The sequence below is a fragment of the Geospiza fortis genome, unplaced genomic scaffold (assembly GCF_000277835.1).
Source record: "Geospiza fortis unplaced genomic scaffold, GeoFor_1.0 scaffold112, whole genome shotgun sequence".
NCBI classification, from domain to species: domain Eukaryota; kingdom Metazoa; phylum Chordata; class Aves; order Passeriformes; family Thraupidae; genus Geospiza; species Geospiza fortis.
In genome coordinates, this window is record NW_005054298.1 from 12,610,281 (window position 1) to 12,626,948 (window position 16,668).

The window sequence follows — 16,668 nt, forward strand, 5'->3', positions numbered from 1 at the left end:
AGCTAATACTGACCCAAGGATTACTGATGCAACTAACAGTAAAGGATTTAAATTACTTTCTCTGTAAATTTATCAAGGACAGCCAAGAGGGAATGTTTAGGAATTCTTCTATCTTCACTGCAAAATAAGTATTCTTTTTATTCACTTCTGGCTGGGATTCTTCATTACTTAATGCCTGTGTAAATGGATAATTTGTCTTTTATATTTTTTCCCTTTCCAAAAGACTGAATGTTTTCAGGCTGAGTGTTTCCAGAGAAGAGATGTACCATGTAAAGTCTTTCAAAAGTTTTAAATATAAACCAACAAAAATCAAGGCACTTAATGTAGTTACATATGAGCAAAAGACATTATTACTGAGAATAATAAGATCAAATCACAAAGTGAGATTATCAGGAGGGTAAAAATCTCTTTCTTTTACAGCTTTGGTTTGAACTTGCCAGAAACAAGCTTTTTCAGCATTTCAGAATTTTTTCCTTCTGGTGGGGAGGGCCATCTGTCATGATCTGAGGAAAACAAATAGAAAAATTGACTTAGTTGACTGAGAAACTAGACATTTTACTTTTGTGTCCTCCCTCTGCACAACTTCAGTCACTTGAAGGGCATTATTTTGTAGCCCACTTCTTACCAGGTATTTCTAGGCCATGGCCATACAAACTCTGGCCACCATCCACGACCATGGTTATCCCAGTTATGAATGATGCAGCTGGAGATAGCAGGAAACATACTGCAGGAGAGATCTAGCAAAAGAATGACAGTTCAAAATCTTAATTTCAAAATCTCAAATTTTAATCTTTCTTAAACTGCTAGGAATTGTTCATGTCAAAGAAGCTTGTGAAAACTTTTACAAGCAAGATCTAGTAACATTTTCTACTTAGTAATAAAAACTGTAACGGCCTTAAAGCCATCCTTCCAGCCACAAACATCAAGTATTTAACAGAGGAAAGCCAGAAGGCTGTCACAGAGCAGCATCAGATAACAAAAAAACAACAAAAAAAGTTGGATCAGTTTATCAAAGATGCACATTCTTGGTGGAAGAGAGCTAAGTGCTTTTAAGATACACTTTTTTCCCCCTTAATATTCATTCTGCCCTTCCTGCTGAAGTCAACTTTTTCAAGACATAATGTCTACTATCAAACACTTCAGCTGTAAGAGGCAGCTGAATTAAATTTTCTGTATAACAGTGACTACTGATTAATCTCTCACGTGGCACAACCACACATTGCTACAAGCTTTCTCCTTGTTAAATATTCCATCACAGTGCAAAATTAAATCTTTTTTGTTCTCCATATAATAAAGTGGCTTCAAAATAGACACAGAAGTAGGTGTACCAGAAGCATTCTGAAATACATTACCTCCTCAGGAACAGCTGACCTCTTGGCAGGAACCTTTGGTATGCTCTTTAACCACATCATTACACCTTGTTCTCCATAGTTTGCAACAGCAGTTTCTGAAAATACCAGTCCCTATTTAAAAACAGCACAGTGAAACTTAAGTTCTCTTGCATACATTTAAACTGATCATTCTAAAATTTGAAGTTGTCATTACTGATTTCCTGTGGGATTGAACTATCTAAAGAGCACTTGAATATGAGTTTTTGAATGTAATGGCATAGTATAATTTATACAAGAAGGTAATTTGGCTGCTAGCCACATCTCTGTTCAAGCACAATAATTCTGATTATTCTAATTCTCTGCTGTCACTTCAATAACAAAAAATTGGAGTATAAAAAAACTCAGCTGCTGCTTTGAAATTACAAGCATTTCACGTTAAATTACAGCAGGAAACTACAAAGCCACAAGAACAAGTTCTGAAAAGTTTCTTGTCATTTGTAGGAGCACTAGACCGATTTATTGTGAATTACAGAAGCAGATTTCAGTCAGAATTCTGACTCTCCCTACTTAGCTGCTCCAGAAGCAGAAAAAGATGACTGTGTTTGCTCTGGTGACCACACAGTCACCAGAGTGACTGGTGAGAAGGAAGTTTTCAGAAGGAAGATAGCAATGTGAACACTGAGTTACATCCACCACTGAGGACAGATCTTTTGGGAGTCAAGTTAAAGTAAAATAGCAAAATTGGATTTCACCCATGAAGCATATACACAGATGTTGAAGATACCTGTATAATGTATGTGAAACTGTTTTTTTCAGACTGCACACTTCCCTCTCTACGTATCTATTCCCTACAGGTTACTCTTCTCCCATAAAGCAGTAACAATTTTGTATTGTTACCACAGACCTGATGGGTCCACAAAGGTGACAGAAGTATTATTGTAACTACAACAGGGACTTTTGTTACCAGCATAGTAACAAAGCTAGCAAATACCTCTAAAAGAGTCAAAGCCCTGAAGAAACACGTTTGCTTGTCAAAATCGTCTTCTGACATGTGCTATAATATCTAATCAGCATGATTCATTAGGTAATTAGCATGCCTGAAAAGTATATTCACATAATAATGCTGTCTTAATTACTTACTTCCCCAAGACTTGATAAATCAGAAAAAGCAGATAAACAGGAAATACAAGTCAGTTCATCTTAACATTTAACATGTCTCCAGATGAATTGGGTCTCACAAAGGTTACATAAAAGCCTTTACCTGAATGATTAACAAACAGCTGCCATTAAGCATTCTATGCTATGCCCAACAAAACAAGCCAGATGTTTTAGGACAAGAGGCAAAAAGAATACACAGACATTCTACAAAAATAGTAGCAATATCTTCCTAGGGATCACTTAAACATGACACTTCACTTAAGACACTCACTGTGAAATAAGCTAAATTCTGACTGTAGAAGTAGCTGGACTAAGTTTATGTTTCCTCTTTTAATTTCAGGAGAGTAAATGGCAAAATAAATTGTGGATAAGAGAAAATTACAACAGATCACATATTCTCAAATGTCAAGGCTAGAGCTTCTATATAACTTCTGTATCTGCAGCACTACAAAACATAGCTGCTCTTTCTATACAGTTTTTTAAAACAACTCTACCTGCTGTCTACTTCCTCAGAAATGTGGCAGGCATATTTTAGCTGACCTGTATAGCGGTTTCCTGTCTGCATGAATTTGTTCCAAAAAAAAAAAAATCAAAACACACATTTTTACATATGATTTCTCTGAGAGAAGATACACTCCAACTACAGTCTCTTTATATGCCTAAAGCTAAACTAACTTAATATGTAGGAGACAAAGTAAAAGGCATTATGTGAGACATTCAGAGATTTTCAAAAGTTTGTAAACATAGGTGGAAACCATCAGCATACCTGAACCTCAAACAGAAATGGTTTCCTGAACTCAGAAGAAATGTATCCATTACTGAAACACAAAGCATTCAGTAATTTTATGTCAAGGCTTTGTAAGACAGGTCACCAACTCCTACCAGTATTATTTCATTTAGCTATAAAAAACCAAAAAACCAAGCGTGCCAAGTCAAGGCAGAAAGCAGAAGCAATTTTATCCCACATCCTCTGACTCATCATCCAAAAGTACAAAACACTGTCAAATGATACAAAGAACACAGTAAGGGAATTATAAATAAGCAAATATATAAATAATCCACAAACAGTTACTGGTAATAAATTTAAAAATTTGTTTTGGTCCAAAAGCTCTAACTATGAACATGTGTAACAGTTAATTTCAATCAGACCATTTGCCATTACTTACGGGAGCAACGCTGTTGATTCTCACTCCACTGTGAGCCCATTCTAAAGCTAAAGTCTTGGTTAGGTTATCCACTGCAGCTCTTGCAGCTCCTGAGTGCCTATGGAGAAAAGAAAGCAAAGGAAGCATCTGTTCCCTTAGCTAGGAGTGCCCAGTGGTAATTCTACTGCAGCCTCATTAGGGTATTCAGAGTGGTTTTCTGTGGCTGGACCAAGCATCTGGAAAAGACACTTAAAATCTCTTCCCCAATGCAACATGGGGTCAGCTACACTCTACTGCAGTAGGAGGCTTATAAAAAGAGAAACAACTGAAGTTCAAACTGTGTAAAAATACCTATAGCTTGCACAGGTAAAGCAACACTTGGAAGAACAGTGGTCTGGAAGATTGTTTAAATCTTCTGACAATCATGATTAAAGTAAATCACTATTCAAAAATTACTGTAGGTGGATGGAGATAGAGACATGAGAGTCAGAGTGAACTCCTACGCCTTGCTGCTGTAGGTAACCAGTCTGAAATTATTACAAGCTTGAACAAGTGCAAACAGAATTACTGCAGCAATGAATTGTAGACAGTTTTAGTCAGAGAAAATGAATAAATTTAGCTGCTTTAGCCTAGCAAAACAGACTAAGAGGAGACAGATACAATAGCTTCTCAGATACAGGGAAAGAATAAGAAAAACTTAAGAAAAACCTAAGACAACTTATTCATATGTTTAGGCCAGAAATAGATAACCTCCAGGCACACTCTGAGGAAACAGGACAACGTTTATGTTCAAAATTAATATTTATAAAAAACTCCTATCAGGTGACTTTAGGAATGAGTGGTGGCTGGACTAGTAAAGGCATATCTTTTTTAACAGTACATTTCCGCAAGAAGTTCCAATCATTTTAATTTGGAAGTAGTTTTGTCTATCCATCTACTATCCATCTACATACAACGGTTGCTTAGGAAAATTTTTTCACCGTTATTCAGAATGAGCTTGGTTTTCCTCTTAGTTCAACTCAAATTGAAACATCTTCAGCCTATTTGCCATGATAGCTGAACTAGATACCACAGTGGAGATAGTGAAATAACTGTAGCTTCAGCACCACCATGTGGATCTCTATATTTATTCTGTGAAGAAAAGCTGGTGAGAAAATATGCTCCTGTTCCTTAAAAATGTTGGTTTTGAAAGCATTCAACCCTGAACGAGGACAAAGAGAGATAATACAACACTTGCTCAAAATATATTTTTATATTTCTTCAACAGAAACTCATTTTCCAAGTTAAAAAAAACAAAAAAAAACCAAACAGCAAAGGGAGCCATTTCCAATTAAAGCTTCACTGGCAAGTCTTGCTTCATAGTTTCTTACAAACAAGTGGAGAGAGACCAGAGATGCCATCTACTGGATTAATAAGAGATCCCCTGACATACTGCCAAGTGATACTCGTGCTCTCTCTTGACCTAACTACTGTATTGCTATACTCTGCTGCTGCCCAGTACACACCTTTCTGAAGTGTTAGTACTTCTGGGGGAAAATATAGGAAAGTATAAAAAGAAAATATATATTACGACATTCCAGGAAAGCCATTTCTCACGGCAGCAGTAATGTTGACAATGGCTCCTCCATGTTCCTGCATCCAGGCATTGTACACTGTATGAAGGAGGAAGATAACCTATAAATATCAGAAGAAATGCATACAAATGAACTTGCCAACTGGAAACCAAACTTGGAGTTTTAACTGCAATCACACTACACATTTGTCATACTGGTTTAGAAAAACAATCTGTTTGTACCACAGCCTTGCCAATCCAGAGGTGAGGCCATGAGGCAACAGGCACGGTCCAGGTAAGGCTCAAGGGTTGTAAAGAAGCACTTGATGGAAACTGATTTCATGTTTCCATGTAAATTATTCTAATTTCCACATTCCAAATGCTATCTGAGAATGACATACCTTACTTAAATTTAAGCCTAAATTTATATCCCTGAAGACAGTATTTTCCTATGTTATACACAGTGAATACAGGCCATGAAACAAGTGGTTTTCCTATAGTCCTTTAAATGAGTATCCAAGTCAACTGACTTCCTAAACCTGGCCTTAACCAGAAGATCATGCTTGCCTAAATGTATGTTTGTATTTATGAACAAATGAAATATCCAAAGCTTTGCATTATAAGATTCAGGAAAACAAATATCCACAGTCATGTAAGTGCATGAAAAGAAGCAGCTAGGGAAACTTGACATTTCTTGTCTTCTGGTATTTCTGTAAAAAAAAACCCAACAAACAAGTAAACATAAAAAGCCCAATGTTCAGACCTTACCTGCTTTGCAACAATAGAAGGTCCCTGTCAGATTGGTGTCTATCACAGCATTCCAGCCTTTTGCACGGATGGCTTCAGAAGGACTTGCAAACTGGCCCCCTCCATTATTCACCAGGAAGTCAATCTTCCCATGCAGACTCAGTGTAGACTTCACCAAAGCCTCTACCTGAAACAGTATTTGTTAGTGAGGTATGCTGATCAAGGTCTACACCCAGTTTTCTTCTCAGACAGTAATTTCTCCCTCATGCCCTTTTCATGGAAAAAGAGGAGGTCTAGCCTTCAGAGAGACTGTAAGATTGGTATGACAGGATTAGCCAGCTAAGAAGGATTGGGCTGTTATCCATGTTTACTTAGGAAATTTTGCTGGTATAATGCAGGTGTTGCATAAAATATCAGCCCCAAAGAAGAAGGGGATTTAAGCTGCCAAAGATTTGTAAAATCAAACAGACACAAAAGCCCACTACACTCGACCTACTAAGAATCTCCTGATGTTTTTCAGAAGAGTGGGGGTGTTCACATGAGATCTGCAGAGAGTTCCATATAAGGTAGCTACTGTTATTTTTATCTGACCATATACCTGACCATTTAAAATAGAAAACATAACTCATCTTGTGGAGTTTTATCATCCTCATCTAGAAGTTTAGTATATTCACTAGAGCTCTGACATATGAGCTGGCAATAGCCAGTCTTCTTACACAGAGCAAGAAGGTTAATTACCCTACAAAACATGAAGTCTGAAAAATGCTGGAAATACAAATTGTTTTCTTTAGCAAAAATATTATTGCAAGATAGCAATAAGAACGCCATAGCAACAACTTAATATTTATCTCAAGAAACAGGAAATGGGACAAAATGATTGTTTCCTGCTTACATCATCAATCATAACTAGATACCATGCATCAGTTATTCCTACTCAAGCATATATAAAAAGATAACCTAGCATCTGTGGTCATAGAAAAACACAGAAAAAAAAAATCCCCAAAAGACAGGTGGAGCAATGCTGCCACTCAAACAGATTGGGCTAGGGGAAGGATATCAACTAGCCTTTCTCTGTATTGAGTTACAACAGAATATCAGAAACAAAAAAAAGTGCAAGCAATGCATCATCTGTATCTCACAATGAGTGTTACCAACCCAGTCTCACAAAGGCTGCCTTACTATTTACTTACTAATCTTTTATTTCTAACAGCACAGAATGGTTTAACAGGATAGTATGGATCCCGTAAGGATGCACCTCTTGAAAGGAAAAAACCCTAAGCAAGCATATAATTACTGAAAAACTAGTGCCTGCTGAGAAAAAATGCCTTCAATACCTAAACCCAATCTTCAATTTCTGAATGTCATCTTATTCCTCACTTATTAGTCTCTGCAGGTTTTGAGATGTGAGGAAAAAACACAGAAAACCAAAACATCTGTGACAGCAGTCCCAAACTCACAGCTTGTGAGAACAGCCGTGCCACAAGGACATTCTGGCTTTTACTTTTCTCTTGTTGTGAGCAAAGGAAAGTCACGTCTGGCTAGGCAGCAAAAGTTATGCTTTGCTCAGCAATATCAAACTCTTCTCCCTGTCAGTCTGAGAATCTTGCTTTGAATATTATTCTCTGTAAGTCACTGAAATATGGGCTCATTTATGGAACACAAATGGTTTCAGTAGAAAGAAGATTTGAACAGACTAAAGCTATTCAGACTGTGGAGAAATGAGAGAGAGAGAGAAGGAAAAATACTAAGAATGATAAAAAGAAAAGACTGAAAACAAATTAACAAGAAAAATCCACTGAGAAGAGACATTAAAGCAAGTTTCCAACAGCTGGACAAACTGTATGTTATATGTTATAGCATATCAATTCAAAATGGTTCATATGTTGCATTTAAGGAACTGTTGCTGTTCCTACATGTTGCACCATGTTCTCAGGAAAAAAAAATTAGAAACCCAACAACAACAAATGCACATCAGTTCTGCTTTCTGAAAGCCAGGAAAGGCCAGAAGGCTCCCCAGTGACAGCTCAGATGGCTCCAGCTGTAGCAATCTTCACAAAGTCTTCTCTGCTGTAGGAAAGTATCACTGCAGTGCTTCTCCCAGTTACAGTAAACACGGTGACAGCAGCCAGCAGCACAGGGAGAAGGAGGGTCCAGTAGAACACTTTTAAATCACAGTGACTACTAAAGATTCTTTTCTATTGCTATAATTAAAATATCCACTTGGAAGGAACTTCTTAGAAAAGCTATTAAAGACTCTCTTTGGAAGCAAAGCAAAGCTGCACGAGGTAGAGCTACTAGTTTAAGACATTCTTCTGACAAAGATAGAAAAGAACAAAATCAGGCACTTCAGACATAACCAGAAGATTGGAACACTGCAATAAGGAACTTTTGTATATGACTGCAACTTAGATATATTAGGCAGTAGCACAGACAACTGAGATGACAGCAGTCACTGACTCAGGGAAAAGGGTCACCCTGAGTAAAACACACAGGCAAACAACCCACTACAGAGTTTGAGAGATTTGTGATTTGGTAGTGAGAACTAATAGGCATTCTGGCACAGTGGTAACAGGTATTTTTACTGTGTTACTGCTGTGTTATTTAAAAGTACAACAACAGGAATCTCTTATCCACAACTTCCCACCATGCCACAGTCTTTCACGACAGGCTTCACACAGACAGGCATTAAGTATTTATAAAACAACTGAGCCTACTATGCTAAGCTATAAAGTTTATTGGAAAAGCTGCTAGTGAGTTCAGACACAAGGTATGTGCTAAGTAGCACTGTACTGAGTCTGTCTGAAGCTGTCTTGTTGATGTCCAACTGATAGATTTTACCCTCGGGGTCTGGTCCAGCAGCAGGTTCTGCTGCTGGAGTTCAAGTATGGAAAGAAGACACCGTGAACAGAATTCTAAATTGTTGATTTCAAGAACAGCCATGGCCTACCAGAAGTACAAGGATTTATCTTCCACTTACCTAGACATGTAAACTTCTACTTATCTAGGTGCCAGTTTAAAGAAATGTTTGTCCACAGAGTATAGCAAAAAGGCTTTACAAGTGTAAGGATTTAAAGAGTACTGCTGCCTGTCTCAAAACACTGTCAAAGCCACAGAAAGAACTTACCATAAGATGATAAGCCACCAAAGCAGGAACTTGAGAGAAGCACAGAAGGGAGGAATTTGCAACAGGAAAGCACTAATTCCAGGCCTAGCAGAGGTAAGATCAGGTCAGAACATGTTTGGTTAATGCATCGGGACAAAAGTGCCCACTATGGCAAACTGTGGGAAAGGAAGCAACTGCTCATACACATCACCCCAAGCTATGGGAACGGCACCTGTGACCACCCCATGGGTACTTGGAACTTGGCCAGTGTGAAGGTGGTACCCCCAGGAGACTGACAGCACACTGCTGCATCCATGCCTTGTGACTATCATCTGCTTGGTCTCTGTCTCTCTCAGTCTCTCTCCCTCCCTACCTCCCCTTAATTCATTCCTCATGTCTTGTCCCTGTCAACAGATTTTGCTGTAGCTCAAAATTCAAGACAAAAAGAGATAAATAAAGATACACGTGCACACAGAACTGCCTGGTTTGCATCTCAGCAAGAGCAAACTGATCTGCTCTCAACACACTATGGAGGCCAGGAAATATGCAAACAATGAAAATCACTTCAGTTTCATAATCACTGAGAAGCAATTTCTATCACTATACACACTCCAAACCACAGGAAAAGGGAACAGGTGCACAACCACTGCTCCAGGATAAAGCACCATGACAGAATATAGAAATATATTCTGATGACAGAATAGAGAAACCTCAGGTTCTCTTATCCCAGAACCTTCTACTCTGACATTTTTAAAAATAAAATAGGTTTTCTATCCTTTACAGAACACTCAATGGAAAACTAGTTAAAGCAGCAGCAAACTCATGACAAAAATAAGCCTGACAGGTTATGCAGTGGTTCAAAATCCTCCATCAAGCAGGATTATTTCTTGCACATTAAACAAAAAGTAGAGCTTTGCTAGAAAGCAAAAGGACCTCTGAGGATGAAGATTTAGAGACTTAAAAATGTGAATTCATTAAGCTATTCCCATGATACTTGCCATCAAGCTTCTGCAGTAATTAATTCACTGCACCTTCTTTGCCTCCTCCTAGGCCAGAAAGAGCTCTAGCAAACATCCTGGACTATATGATGAGGGATCAACCTTCTAATGCTTGAATTTCACAGATCCAAACCAGAGGTATGAACCATGTCATCATCAAAGCAGGTCAGTTACTTTAAGATTTGCAATAGGAGGCAAAAAATAATCTTCTGGCAATTTGAAAGCACTTCATCTTTCTTAAATTTTACCTATTCAAAGTCCCTCCCTCCAGTTTGTAAAATTCAAACCAGGACAAAATTTATAGAGGCCTTTAGAGAAATGCAGAACTATTGATGGAGAAAGAGGGATAAAAAACAGCATTCTGTAGTAAAAAGAAATGACTTGATCCTATAGGTGATGAGGGTGGCTTCCTTTAAAACAAAGACTTACTCTTAGAAAGACTTCAGTGAGATGTCAGAGAGAATGATATACTAAATGAATTATGTATTTCTTCAGGAAACTTCCTGGCTTTGAAGCTTGTGATAGATCACTTCTGACATCTAAGGGAGCTTGAACTCCAAAGTTTTTTTTTCTTGTTGAAACATTTATAATGTTTTTCTCCTGCACATGTTCTTTGGTACCTGGTAGTATAAGAGCTAAGAAGGAGGATGTTGTGACTCACAGGGAATTCTTGAGGGGGCTGTTCCTCTCTACCCAACAATGTGCTCCCGTGATTTCTGAGGTAAATACTCTTCACTCACACTAAGCTGAAAGCAAACAATGAGTTGTAATGTTGCTAATGAGTAGCACACAGAGCCAACACAGTTGTAACTTGTCCCACTTCTTTCATGAGGGAAACCAAAAGCTGACATGCCCTCCCATCCCCTCTTCCACTGTAACAGGAGCTCTTCCTGTATTTGTGAAACTACTGAAGTTATATTACTGTGTTACTTCTACTCAGTATTTGCCTCCTAGGCTAGAAAAATCCTTAACAACATCTTTTACTGATTTCTGTTCCTATGACTCCAAGTCCCAGGCACTAAATTTTAAGTAAAGAATGGAGAAGGTTTGGAAAGTGGATGTACAACACTCTTTGAATCAAAGTAAAAGCCCAAAGGTACTTTTCCTCTAGTTTCCACAAGGCTAGCAAGTGCAAATTAGGAAAAAAGTACTTTTCATCATTACTGCTCTAGGAGACATAACAAATAAGCAATAGTAAGCAGTGGGATGTGGAAAACCTGCTATACACCTCAGTTCTGACGGAGTTTTTAACAGTGTAAGTTAACAATTGTTAATTGAAGTTTATCTAGTTTCAACTTACAAACCAAAGTACGTAAGTGTAAGGAAGCACTATCCTCGCTACAAATTTGAGAGTTGAAAACACAGATTTCTGGTCTAACAGTAAATTTAGAAATTAAGTGACATATGGTCAGGATTTAGCAATCTTTGAGAATCTCAGCATTAACAGAAGAGAACAGAGCCAGAGAGGCACAAACTAAAGAACAAGAATCACAGGATGTCTCTAACCAATAAAATATCTGGTCTTGGAGATGGGCATCTGAAACAGAGAAATATTTACCAGGTACACAAGTTCCTATGTTAACATGCAACAGAAATTGCATCCCTTGTTCAGATCGTCAGCAAAAGGCTAATGAAATTTTCACAGTATTTTTTTTTTCTAAATAGGACTTCAACAGAAATAAGAGCAGTTGCAGAACTGAAGTGAGTCAAACTATAAGATTAAAGCAATGACTGAAAAGTTCAAGACTAGAGTTTAATCTGCCTTTTTCCTCTGAAGCCTCTCTTCAACAGAAAACACATGAAAGTACAATGGTTGAAGAGAACTTCCACTGATAGGAGACATCCAATAGAAGCTTCACTAACATCATATGAAAAGTTCTAGGCAAGTTCCCGTGTGCCTGTAAATGAGTAGAGCTTAAATTGGAAACAGGACAATTTTATGATAAAACTGCAAGGTACTAGCAAAGACAGAAGTTTCTTCAAGTATCAGTATGGCTACCCATAACACAGAATAATGCCTAAACTCTTTACACAGCATTATAAAGAAGGCCTGAAATGCACCTTCAAAAAGCCACTTAAGCCTGTTTTGTCAAATAGGTATTTAGCCACACTTAAGAAGGAAACAAAGAAGGAATGGCAGTTTAGTGGAGATTACCTCATTTCACCAACCAAGCAAGCCCCAAACCATCTCACAGAATGCTGTAGTTCTCACTGATCAATTTCAGACTGATATAGAAGTAAGATTCACCTGCAGAAGGTTATTAAGCATGCCAGAGTACTCTCTGCAAGAAACAGACCTGAAAAAGGCTTATCTCTTTTTTCCTCTTTACCTCTTTTCTTTCCTGTAGCTTTAATCACGCAAGTTGCCCTCTGACATCTGCCATAACCTATTATGTTGCACTTTTGATGCCAGTAAATACACACTTAAAATTCACTGGTAGGTAAAGTGACATACTACACAGCCCCAGGGTTCATCTCCTTCAGGAGAGAAAGTCTGAGCAGATCACTATAAATATTTTATGGCACGAACTGTTCCACAAGGGAAGAATTTTAATTTTTATTTGTTTTATGGCTATACCATAGGATATTTCCAGAATCCTTATAGCTACTGAAGGTCATTAATATTTAGGTTAAGAGAGACTTTGAGAGGTTTAAAAAAATGTAGCAATCAGTGGTTACTGGAAGATTTTCTATCTGTCTTCAAAAACTTAAAAATCCAACCTGAAGTTGGACTTTTAAATATTTAATTACAGAGATAAAAAAATTAGGAGGTGCATGCAGACTTCTGAAGAACCTGGATTATGTACTTTTGCTCTTGATCTTCCATTTTTTGTAATATGAAGAAAAAAATTTAAAAATCAACTTGAATAGTAACATATCTTCCATTTTTTGTAATATGAAGAAAAAACTTAAAAATCAATTTGAATAGTAACAGAGTTTGCAATGAGGCACACCTCAAACGAACTAAAATTTCTGACGTGGCTAAAATATTATGCATCTGTGGGGTTTTTGGCTTACTACAAGCCAAACTGACAATGCAGGGCACTTGTGTCAAGTCACAAGCATTCAGATTCATGCTATGCCTTCCTGTTTGAAGGAACTATTCTGAGGTTTCCATCTTCACAAGTTTACACCCCCTCACTTCTGTCACAGAAATGTGACAAAGAATCATGCTAAGTGGGCTCTGCCTCGCTGTACAACATGCCAGTTCCAAGGCCTGCATCTCCCAGAAATATCTGAAATATGTAAGCATGGTCAGAAATATATTTGCCAATATTTACACATGCTTTTTTGCTTAGGTGACTAACAAATGTCTTCCCTTGGGAAGCACACCTATCCAGATCAATTTACTGATCTCTGCTCCACCTTTCCCCATCTAAACTACTTTTGAGAAGGCCAGAAATCTTTAGAGATCTGAGAATTTATATACACAATATGCCTTTGACATGGTAAGCCCCAGAACAAGGTCAGTAATCTTTACCTCTTCTTCTTTGCGGATATTGCACTCCATGGGGGTCACTTGGGCAGGACTCATGGAGGCAAATCTGTTATTCAGCTCTTCTGCTGCAGCTTTTAATCGGTCAAATTTACGAGAGGCAATAACAACACTGCAACCTGTGTGTGGAGACAAAATGAAACATCATTCAGCTAACACAATATTGCTATATTTTTAGTAACATCATGGAGATATCTTGTAGGATGTGCATTTATTAGTCACTGACTAAAAAATACAGTGTTGAAGTCCTTGCAAGAGAGAGAAATACTGATGTCAAATGCTTCTTAGCAACAAGATCCCTCTGTGCCAGGAAAAGAGCAATTAAAAAAAATGTCCATAAGATTTCCTCTCCTTCCTGCAGGAGAGAAGATAACCTGTGAGTTGCAGAGTCAGCAAAGCAGCTTTCAGACATCACTTCTGCTGCTTCTGCTCACAGCTGCCTCATTTATCAATTAAGTGATTTAAAGACGTTTCAGCAGGTCTTGATTACAAAAAATGCTTGCTCTTAGAACCACAAAAATAATCTTCTTGTACAACTGGCTGTAATTTTGAGTAGCAGTGAGTAAATGTAATGGTCTGGTTTTTAACTCTACAGAGACTGAAGGAAAGGATAATAGCCTCACAAGATTAGTCCCTATCTGCAGTCTACAGACAGTGGGAACAGAGCCCTCCCTGTGGCACTGCAGAATCCTAGCTGCAGAAAGGAGAGAAACAAAATCAGGCAGGAGCTCAAGTACTCCTTTTTTCAGCATTTGGAGGCAGAAGGATTCATTCTACAGAGAAAAAACAATGCAGGTGCCAAATTTAAGTCAAGCACTCACACTACAACCAGTCTAATTTCTTCTGAGACACCAGTGGACTCAGGACAGCTTTAAGGCTTCAGCAATTGCTACTACACAGACTAAACCAAAGGACACCAAATTAATTCCTAGTGCAAATCCAGCAGGCAATTTCATGTAATGATAAGCAAATGGATAAGCAAATTACTAGCCAAGCAGGCAAGGAGGTCTTGCTGCCAGTTTACTCCTTCCATCATCTTAGCATTTCAGCAGAAGTAATCTCTTCTTCATATCAGGTTTCCTGCTCATCTGCTTTAATATATACCATCCTCAACCAGCCAAAAAAAAGGGGAAAAGTTAATATCTTGCCAGGCGTGGGGTTTTTTCCCCCCACCTCTGTTGCAGAGTGGAATTTGGCCTCTCATGTGATCAAGCAAACACCAGAATCAAATCAAAATAACTAGGGGGAGGAAAGAGCAGCAAGCTGTTCATTTGACTCAGACAGTCTTGTGAAACTATATATTAAAAAAAAATATTAAAAATAGAGGCGTTTAATTCTTCCAGGGGGAAGCTTTACAACTATATATCCTTAGGAATAGGAGCTTCACCTTTAATTAGTGGCTATCTTAAAACAACACATATAAAGACAGTAGTCTCTGAGGTCTCTTCATTTTTTTTTTAATTAAGAACTCCAGTCACTTGCACAACTACCTAACTAAAGCAAAGTTCATAAAATGCCACACACAATTACCAATTAACACAAAATACTGAATCACAGTAGCCCAGTTGTATTTACCAACTTAAGTGCTTGTATTAATACACACATTGATATAGAACAAGGTCTAGTAAGAGACTATATTTTAGCTAAATGTACTAATTGGGAGAGGGAGAGATTCTAATCACTGGAGAACATTTGGTACATACTGTGCAAGCTGACAACATGACTTAATTTTCTTCACAAAGAATGACTGGACCATTTCCTGATAGGGTCAGGGAAAAGGGCACGAATTTCCAGATAAAAGGTTTAAATTTGCCCAGAAGGCCTCAAAGGAGACTGGTTATATAAACAATGTATATAATAACTAGCATTATGTGTCACTGCTCCTATGCCTGTAAGAACCAGTCCCCCTTACCTGAAGTGCAAGGTATACATGGAAATAGCTCCTAATCATTATCTTGTCAGGAGTAACCAGCAAGTCTACAGGTAAGGAAGGTTATTCAGTCACTCTCAAGCTCTGTATAGCTCTTTCTTCATTTTTTCTCATGTGCTTTGTATAGATTTGTTTTCTATTATGTTCTATTTAGGCTGTTATGGACACGCTTTTGTTATTGTATTTCGCTTGAGAAAAACAGCAAAAATCAAATTAAGCACAATTTTAAGGTAACTGGGTAACATCACCAACCAACAGTATGATGATGCTTTAAAAGTAGTTCATTAAAGCAGAACGTAAGGACACCTGAAAAAAAATAAATACTCGTTTCCCCAGTAATACAAAGGTAACAGAACTAATCCTCCATTCAGCTCTACAAAGCGGAAAGCTGCGGCACAAAGGGCAGGAGAGGCAGAGCTGTCTCCCAGCACAGCCTTAACAAAGAAAGCTCTTTACTATGCAGTGCAGCGGTGCACATTCCAGCAACGCAAACCAAGGGAGTGTGACACAAGAGGTGTAACACTAGCGCTGGTATTCGGAAGGCGCCGAATCTAATCATGACAATTACCCAAACCCAGGCTGATGCCGATGATCCCTAGCAGAGCTAAAATCTGCAGGAAAGGTGTCGCAAGGTGGACGTAGGAGTCATTCCTACCTCTCCTGGTCTCATATCAGACAGTCAGGAGACTGCCTTTCACTCTAGTTTTTACCACTTCTCTGTATTCAGAGTGGAAAGAAATGCTACGCCGTGCATCATGAAGATGTTCTTCAATTTCAGGACGTTCCTGAAACCGCAGACACGGGGAGAAGCACCACGTCTCTAAGATGTTACTGCGCGGGCAGCAGTTTAAGGATACTGCTCTGTAAGAATCGAGGTTCAACAACCTCGTAAATCCTCCAGTTAAAGCAAGACGAGAACTCACTGAAGGGAGTGTCGGAGAGAAAGAAAGAGTCCTAGTCTAACATAACCTCGCTGACCTCTGTGTTTAAAACAGCCAGTGTTTTGCGGGCTAAAAGGCACAGCTCCACATCAACCTCACCTCGTATCCCTTGCTGACCCTGTCCCAAAATCCCACCCACGGGCTCCTGGCACCGTCCCCGAGCGCCGTGAGCCCCCGCAAGGCAGCAGAGCCCGCGGGCTCTTCCTGACGGCCCCTCGAACTCCATCCGCCCTCCCACCACCCGCCCGGCCCCGCTGCCCCACCGGG

General features: G+C 38.7%; 1 protein-coding gene across 1 annotated transcript in view; it reads right to left on the bottom strand.

The window, feature by feature from the left end:
• Window positions 1-6: 6 nt before the first annotated feature.
• Window positions 7-16,668, bottom strand: part of PECR (peroxisomal trans-2-enoyl-CoA reductase) — a 17,325-nt gene continuing 663 nt past the window's right edge. Inside the window, exons 2-9 of the mRNA XM_014306431.2 lie at window positions 15,443-15,507; window positions 13,516-13,653; window positions 5,955-6,120; window positions 5,205-5,286; window positions 3,656-3,752; window positions 1,353-1,463; window positions 626-737; window positions 7-503 (exon numbers count right to left, since the gene is read on the bottom strand). Of these exons, the coding sequence (XP_014161906.1) occupies window positions 415-503; window positions 626-737; window positions 1,353-1,463; window positions 3,656-3,752; window positions 5,205-5,286; window positions 5,955-6,120; window positions 13,516-13,653; window positions 15,443-15,507 (860 nt within the window). The 3' untranslated portion in view covers window positions 7-414. The remainder of the gene's footprint in view (window positions 504-625; window positions 738-1,352; window positions 1,464-3,655; window positions 3,753-5,204; window positions 5,287-5,954; window positions 6,121-13,515; window positions 13,654-15,442; window positions 15,508-16,668) is intronic.